Source organism: Coregonus clupeaformis, unplaced genomic scaffold (assembly GCF_020615455.1).
Source record: "Coregonus clupeaformis isolate EN_2021a unplaced genomic scaffold, ASM2061545v1 scaf0170, whole genome shotgun sequence".
In the NCBI taxonomy this organism is placed as follows: Eukaryota; Metazoa; Chordata; class Actinopteri; order Salmoniformes; family Salmonidae; genus Coregonus; species Coregonus clupeaformis.
Genome location: NW_025533625.1, coordinates 525,001 through 535,000, shown reverse-complemented (window position 1 = coordinate 535,000; position 10,000 = coordinate 525,001). Strand labels below are relative to the sequence as shown.

The window sequence follows — 10,000 nt, the reverse complement described above, 5'->3', positions numbered from 1 at the left end:
GACCTAATGAATACACTGAACTGACCTAATGAATACACTGAACTGACCTAATGAATACACTGAACTAGGACTGACCTAATGAATACACTGAACTAGGACTGACCTAATGAATACACTGAACTGACCTAATGAATACACTGAACTAGGACTGACCTAATGAATACACTGAACTAGGACTGACCTAATGAATACACTGAACTAGGACTGACCTAATGAATACACTGGACTAGGACTGACCTAATGAATACACTGAACTAGGACTGACCTAATGAATACACTGAACTAGGACTGACCTAATGAATACACTGAACTAGGACTGACCTAATGAATACACTGAACTGACCTAATGAATACACTGAACTAGGACTGACCTAATGAATACACTGAACTAGGACTGACCTAATGAATACACTGAACTGGGACTGACCTAATGAATACACTGAACTAGGACTGACCTAATGAATACACTGAACTGACCTAATGAATACACTGAACTGACCTAATGAATACACTGAACTAGGACTGACCTAATGAATACACTGAACTAGGACTGACCTAATGAATACACTGAACTAGGACTGACCTAATGAATACACTGGACTAGGACTGACCTAATGAATACACTGAACTAGGACTGACCTAATGAATACACTGAACTAGGACTGACCTAATGAATACACTGAACTAGGACTGACCTAATGAATACACTGAACTGACCTAATGAATACACTGAACTAGGACTGACCTAATGAATACACTGAACTGACCTAATGAATACACTGAACTAGGACTGACCTAATGAATACACTGAACTGACCTAATGAATACACTGAACTAGGACTGACCTAATGAATACACTGAACTAGGACTGACCTAATGAATACACTGAACTAGGACTGACCTAATGAATACACTGAACTAGGACTGACCTAATGAATACACTGAACTAGGACTGACCTAATGAATACACTGAACTAGGACTGACCTAATGAATACACTGAACTAGGACTGACCTAATGAATACACTGAACTAGGACTGACATAATGAATACACTGAACTGACCTAATGAATACACTGAACTAGGACTGACCTAATGAATACACTGAACTGACCTAATGAATACACTGAACTAGGACTGACCTAATGAATACACTGAACTAGGACTGACCTAATGAATACACTGAACTAGGACTGACCTAATGAATACACTGAACTAGGACTGACCTAATGAATACACTGAACTAGGACTGACATAATGAATACACTGAACTGACCTAATGAATACACTGAACTAGGACTGACCTAATGAATACACTGAACTAGGACTGACCTAATGAATACACTGAACTAGGACTGACCTAATGAATACACTGAACTAGGACTGACCTAATGAATACACTGAACTGACCTAATGAATACACTGAACTAGGACTGACCTAATGAATACACTGAACTAGGACTGACCTAATGAATACACTGAACTAGGACTGACCTAATGAATACACTGAACTAGGACTGACCTAATGAATACACTGGACTAGGACTGACCTAATGAATACACTGGACTGACCTAATGAATACACTGAACTAGGACTGACCTAATGAATACACTGAACTGACCTAATGAATACACTGAACTAGGACTGACCTAATGAATACACTGAACTGACCTAATGAATACACTGAACTAGGACTGACCTAATGAATACACTGAACTAGGACTGACCTAATGAATACACTGAACTAGGACTGACCTAATGAATACACTGAACTGACCTAATGAATACACTGGACTAGGACTGACCTAATGAATACACTGAACTAGGACTGACCTAATGAATACACTGAACTAGGACTGACCTAATGAATACACTGGACTAGGACTGACCTAATGAATACACTGAACTAGGACTGACCTAATGAATACACTGAACTGACCTAATGAATACACTGAACTAGGACTGACCTAATGAATACACTGAACTGACCTAATGAATACACTGAACTAGGACTGACCTAATGAATACACTGAACTAGGACTGACCTAATGAATACACTGAACTGACCTAATGAATACACTGAACTAGGACTGACCTAATGAATACACTGAACTAGGACTGACCTAATGAATACACTGAACTGACCTAATGAATACACTGAACTGACCTAATGAATACACTGAACTGACCTAATGAATACACTGAACTGGGACTGACCTAATGAATACACTGAACTGACCTAATGAATACACTGAACTAGGACTGACCTAATGAATACACTGGACTGACCTAATGAATACACTGAACTAGGACTGACCTAATGAATACACTGAGCTAGGACTGACCTAATGAATACACTGAACTAGGACTGACCTAATGAATACACTGAACTAGGACTGACCTAATGAATACACTGAACTGACCTAATGAATACACTGAACTAGGACTGACCTAATGAATACACTGAACTAGGACTGACCTAATGAATACACTGAACTGACCTAATGAATACACTGAACTGACCTAATGAATACACTGAACTGACCTAATGAATACACTGAACTGACCTAATGAATACACTGAACTGGGACTGACCTAATGAATACACTGAACTGACCTAATGAATACACTGAACTAGGACTGACCTAATGAATACACTGAACTGACCTAATGAATACACTGGACTGACCTAATGAATACACTGAACTAGGACTGACCTAATGAATACACTGAGCTAGGACTGACCTAATGAATACACTGAACTAGGACTGACCTAATGAATACACTGAACTAGGACTGACCTAATGAATACACTGAACTGACCTAATGAATACACTGAACTGACCTAATGAATACACTGAACTGACCTAATGAATACACTGAACTAGGACTGACCTAATGAATACACTGAACTAGGACTGACCTAATGAATACACTGAACTGACCTAATGAATACACTGAACTGACCTAATGAATACACTGAACTAGGACTGACCTAATGAATACACTGAACTGGGACTGACCTAATGAATACACTGAACTGGGACTGACCTAATGAATACACTGAACTAGGACTGACCTAATGAATACACTGGACTGACCTAATGAATACACTGAACTAGGACTGACCTAATGAATACACTGAACTGACCTAATGAATACACTGAACTAGGACTGACCTAATGAATACACTGAACTAGGACTGACCTAATGAATACACTGAACTGACCTAATGAATACACTGAACTGACCTAATGAATACACTGAACTAGGACTAACCTAATGAATACACTGAACTAGGACTGACCTAATGAATACACTGAACTAGGACTGACCTAATGAATACACTGAACTGACCTAATGAATACACTGGACTAGGACTGACCTAATGAATACACTGAACTGACCTAATGAATACACTGAACTAGGACTGACCTAATGAATACACTGAACTGACCTAATGAATACACTGAACTAGGACTGACCTAATGAATACACTGAACTAGGACTGACCTAATGAATACACTGAACTGGGACTGACCTAATGAATACACTGAACTGGGACTGACCTAATGAATACACTGAACTAGGACTGACCTAATGAATACACTGGACTGACCTAATGAATACACTGAACTAGGACTGACCTAATGAATACACTGAACTGACCTAATGAATACACTGAACTAGGACTGACCTAATGAATACACTGAACTAGGACTGACCTAATGAATACACTGAACTAGGACTGACCTAATGAATACACTGGACTAGGACTGACCTAATGAATACACTGAACTAGGACTGACCTAATGAATACACTGAACTGACCTAATGAATACACTGAACTGACCTAATGAATACACTGAACTAGGACTGACCTAATGAATACACTGAACTAGGACTGACCTAATGAATACACTGAACTAGGACTGACCTAATGAATACACTGAACTAGGACTGACCTAATGAATACACTGAACTGACCTAATGAATACACTGAACTGACCTAATGAATACACTGAACTGACCTAATGAATACACTGAACTAGGACTGACCTAATGAATACACTGGACTGGGACTGACCTAATGAATACACTGAACTGACCTAATGAATACACTGAACTAGGACTGACCTAATGAATACACTGAACTCACCTAATGAATACACTGAACTAGGACTGACCTAATGAATACACTGAACTGGGACTGACCTAATGAATACACTGAACTAGGACTGACCTAATGAATACACTGAACTGGGACTGACCTAATGAATACACTGAACTAGGACTGACCTAATGAATACACTGAACTGGGACTGACCTAATGAATACACTGAACTAGGACTGACCTAATGAATACACTGGACTGACCTAATGAATACACTGAACTAGGACTGACCTAATGAATACACTGAACTAGGACTGACCTAATGAATACACTGAACTGACCTAATGAATACACTGAACTGACCTAATGAATACACTGAACTAGGACTGACCTAATGAATACACTGAACTAGGACTGACCTAATGAATACACTGAACTAGGACTGACCTAATGAATACACTGAACTAGGACTGACCTAATGAATACACTGAACTGACCTAATGAATACACTGAACTGACCTAATGAATACACTGAACTGACGTAATGAATACACTGAACTAGGACTGACCTAATGAATACACTGAACTGACCTAATGAATACACTGAACTGACCTAATGAATACACTGAACTGACCTAATGAATACACTGAACTAGGACTGACCTAATGAATACACTGGACTAGGACTGACCTAATGAATACACTGAACTAACCTAATGAATACACTGAACTAGGACTGACCTAATGAATACACTGAACTGACCTAATGAATACACTGAACTAGGACTGACCTAATGAATACACTGAACTGACCTAATGAATACACTGAACTGACCTAATGAATACACTGAACTAACCTAATGAATACACTGAACTAGGACTGACCTAATGAATACACTGAACTGACCTAATGAATACACTGAACTAGGACTGACCTAATGAATACACTGAACTGACCTAATGAATACACTGAACTAGGACTGACCTAATGAATACACTGAACTGGGACTGACCTAATGAATACACTGAACTGGGACTGACCTAATGAATACACTGAGCTAGGACTGACCTAATGAATACACTGGACTGACCTAATGAATACACTGGACTAGGACTGACCTAATGAATACACTGAACTAGGACTGACCTAATGAATACACTGGACTAGGACTGACCTAATGAATACACTGAACTGACCTAATGAATACACTGAACTAGGACTGACCTAATGAATACACTGAACTGGGACTGACCTAATGAATACACTGAACTGGGACTGACCTAATGAATACACTGGACTGGGACTGACCTAATGAATACACTGAACTAGGACTGACCTAATGAATACACTGAACTAGGACTGACCTAATGAATACACTGAACTGACCTAATGAATACACTGAACTAGGACTGACCTAATGAATACACTGGACTAGGACTGACCTAATGAATACACTGAACTAGGACTGACCTAATGAATACACTGGACTAGGACTGACCTAATGAATACACTGGACTAGGACTGACCTAATGAATACACTGGACTGGGACTGACCTTCACGCTTATTGTCCATAATTGTCGGTTACACAATTATACGATCATTGTCCAGCCCTACACACACACACACAACCACACACACACACAACCACACACACAACCACACACACACACACTTAAATTGAACAGATTGGTGTCTAAATCGTGGATTAGTGTTGATTGGTTTTTCAATCTCTGCTGTGTGTGATGGATGGTGTGTGTGATGGATGGTGTGTGTGTGGTTGTGTGTGTGATGGATGGTGTGTGTGATGGATGGTGTGTGTGTGGTTGTGTGTGTGTGTGGTTATGTGTGTGTGTGTGTGGTTGTGTGTGGTTGTGTGTGTGTGTGTTGTGTGTGTGTGTGTGGTTGTGTGTGGTTGTGTGTGTGTGTGGTTATGTGTGTGTGTGTGTGTGTGGTTGTGTGGTTGTGTGTGTGTGTGGTGTGTGTGTGTGTGTGTGTGTGTGTGTGTGGGTGGTTGTGTGTGTGTGTGTGTGTGTGTGTGTGTGTGTGTGTGTGTGTGTGTGTGTGTGTGTGTGTGTGTGTGTGGTTGTGTGTGTCAGGAAGAGATGGAGCGGCAGAGAGAGAGTTACCAGAGAGAGATGACAGGCCTGAGAACAGACAAACAGAGACTGGAGGAGAAGGTTCTAGAGTTCAACCAGCGGACCCAAGAGAACACAGACAGAAACGTTCTAGAACACGGCCAAGAGAAAACTGACGAGAGAATCCGGTAGGTTGGAAAACTTTAGACGACGACAACACTATTCACCTTATGATGCCCCGCCCACATGAGCCAGTTCCTGATCCAACGCTAGATCTTCAATCTAGATTCTCAACCTAGATCTTCAACCTAGATCCAACACGATTGTTTTCCTACTTTCAGCCCATTCACAAACAAGCAAAACGTCATTAAATATGAATGAAATTTGGCAAAACTATTAAATAACGTGCACCGAATTTGAAAGATAAAGTGCCTTGCAAAAGTTTTCATCCCCCTTGGCGTTTTTCCTATTTTGTTGGATTACAACCTGTAATTTAAATTGATTTTTATTGGGATTTCATGTAATGGACATACACAAAATAGTCCAAATTGGTGAAGTGAAATGAAAAAAGAATCTAACAAATAAATAATGGAAAAGTGGTGCGTGCATATGTATTCACCCCCTTTGCTATGAAGCCCCTAAATAAGATCTGGTGCAACCAATTACCTTCAGAAGTCACATAATTAGTTAAATAAAGTCCACCTGTGTGCAATCTAAGTGTCACATGATCTGTCACATGATCTCAGTATATATACACCTGTTCTGAAAGGCCCCAGAGTCTGCAACACCACTAAGCAAGGGGCACCACCAAGCAAGCTGCACCATGAAGACCAAGGAGCTCTCCAAAGGGTCAAGGACAAAGTTATGGAGAAGTACAGATCAGGGTTGGGTTATAAAAAATATCAGAAACGTTGAACATCCCACGGAGCACCATTAAATCCATTATTAAAAAATGGAAAGAATATGGCACCACAACAAACCTGCCAAGAGAGGGCCGCCCACCAAAACTCACGGCCCAGGCAAGGAGGGCATTAATCAGAGAGGCAACAAAGAGACCAAAGATAACCCTGAAGGAGCTGCAAAGCTCCACAGCAGAGATTGGAGTATCTGTCCATAGGACCACTTTAAGCCATACACTCCACAGAGCTGGGCTTTACGGAAGAGTGGCCAGAAAAAAGCCATTGCTTAAATAAAAAAATAAGCTAACACGTTTGATGTTCGCCAAAAGGCATATGGGAGGCTCCCCAAACATACAGAAGAAGGTACTCTGGTCAGATGAGACTAAAATCGAGCTTTTTGGATATCAAGGAAAACGCTATGTCTGGCGCAAACCCAACACCTCTCATCACCCCGAGAACACCATCCCCACAGTGAAGCATGGTAGTGGCAGCATCATGCTGTGGGGATGTTTTTCATTGGCAGGGACTGGGAAACTGGTCAGAATTGAAGGAATGATGGATGGCGCTAAATACAGGGAAATTCTTGAGGGAAACCTGTTTCAGTCTTCCAGAGATTTGAGACTGGGACAGAGGTTCACCTTCCAGCAGGACAATGACCCTAAGCATACTGCTAAAGCAACACTCGAGTGGTTTAAGGGGAAACATTTAAATGTCTTGGAAAGGCCTAGTCAAAGCCCAGACCACAATCCAATTGAGAATCTGTGGTATGACTTAAAGATTGCTGTACACCAGCGGAACCCATCCAACTTGAAGGAGCTGGAGCAGTTTTGCCTTGAAGAATGGGCAAAAATCCCAGTGGCTAGATGTGCCAAGCTTATAGAGACATACCCCAAGAGACTTGCAGCTGTAATTGCTGCAAAAGGTGGCTCTACAAAGTATTGACTTTGGGGGGGGTGAATAGTTATGCATGCTCAAGTCTTCTGTTTTTTTGTCTTATTTCTTGTTTGTTTCACAATAAAAAAATATTTTATTGTGAAACTTTTATTCAAAGTGGTAGGCATGTTGTGTAAAACAAATTATACAAACCCCAAAAAAATCCATTTTAATTCCAGGTTGTAAGGCAATAAAATAGGAAAAATGCCAAGGGGTTGAATACTTTCGCAAGCCACTGTATGTTAATTCTATGTTGAGGAAAATGATTGAAAGAATCAAAAAGTTCCCTTTCAGTCGGTCACTCGGTATAACATACTGTGGGGAGTCAATGTGTTTTTAGTTTTCTTCAGGTGAATATGATTGGTCGTTGACTCCCCATAGTAAGTTATACCCCATTTCCTCCTACAGGGAACAGTAGTTATATTCATAACTGTACGGATTTCTTTCACGTAATATAAGCACTTGAAGGCCTACGTTCATTAGCATTAGCATTCTCATAGAGAATGACTGCCGGTGTTAGCTAGTTAGCATATTAGATCGTATCTAATGGTCATTATACATAGTCTGTATCCCTTTTCAATCAAAGATCAATGCTTGAAATGGCAATGTTGTTAGACACAGAATATCAATGACAAAAGACAGAGACGGTGGCGAAATGTTTTATGACGATAACATTAGGATATTTGCAATCTGTTGTGCCACGAAGCTAACGAGCTAACACCGCCAGTCATTCTCTATGAGAATGCTAATGCTAATGAATGTTGATTTCTGAGAGCTTATGCTACGTGAAAACAAACGTTTTAATTTTTTCAATAATTTTCCTCAATATAGAATTAAACATATATCTTTCAAATTCTGTGCACGTTATTTAATAGTTTTGACAAATGTAAATCATATTTAACAATGTTTTGTTTGTTTGTGGATGGGCCGGAAGTAGGAAAACAATCGCAACAAATTGGATGCGCCTTTGTTGCCACGGGTCATAAGGCGAATAGACTTATATTCTGCAGTGTCAGAAGTTTCACACAGTTTTACATATTGAGTATGTGCGTCTCCAGGGCAGAGTGTGAGGAGCGCCTGAGGGCGGAGTTTAAGGCGGAGCTTGATGCGGCTGTTGCCACGAGCAACCAGAGAGAGCAGGAGCTGCAGACTCAACTAGCCGATCTACAATCACAGGTAATCTCCTCAACTAGCTAATCTCCAATCACAGATGGTCACGTAGCTCTTCACTAACCACAGATCTAGGATCTGACCTAACCCTCAAACTAACAAGACAGTTGAATAATTTCCTGTTTGACTGAGCTAACTTCCTGTTGTAGGTGGAGAGGAAGGCGGGGCCAGCAGAGGATCACCATGACGACAGTGAGATTGACAGGCTGCGAATGGAGGTGCAGGAGACCAGAGACATGAACCAGAGACTGAGAGAGCAGCTGCAGGTACTGACTCACATTCACACACACTGTCACTCACACACACTGTCACTCACACGGTCACTCACTCACTCACACACACAGTCACTCACACACACAGTCACTCACTAACTCACACATTCACACACACTGTCACTCACACACTCACACTCACGCTCACACACACTCACACACTGTCACTCACACACACTGTCACTCACACACATTGTCACTCACACACACTGTCACTCACTGTCACTCACACACACTGTCACTCACACACACTCACACGGTCACTCACTCACACACACAGTCACTCACACACACTGTCATTCACACACACACACACTGTCACTCACACACACTGTCACTCACACACACAGTCACTCACACACACAGTCACTCACACACACAGTCACTCACACTCACACACACTGTCACTCACACACACTGTCACTCACACACACTGTCACTCACACTCACACACACGGTCACTCACTCACACACACAGTCACTCACACACACTGTCACTCACACACACTGTCACTCGCACACACTGTCACTCACA

The 10,000-nt window shown here is 41.1% G+C and overlaps 1 protein-coding gene across 1 annotated transcript in view; it reads left to right on the top strand.

The window, feature by feature from the left end:
- Positions 1–10,000, top strand: part of LOC121562754 (protein FAM184B) — a gene marked incomplete at its 3' end in the record, with an annotated part of 42,957 nt that overhangs the window by 20,488 nt on the left and 12,469 nt on the right. Inside the window, exons 9-11 of the mRNA XM_045213917.1 lie at positions 6,213–6,379; positions 9,082–9,199; positions 9,343–9,459. Coding sequence (XP_045069852.1) covers positions 6,213–6,379; positions 9,082–9,199; positions 9,343–9,459 — 402 coding nt within the window. The remainder of the gene's footprint in view (positions 1–6,212; positions 6,380–9,081; positions 9,200–9,342; positions 9,460–10,000) is intronic.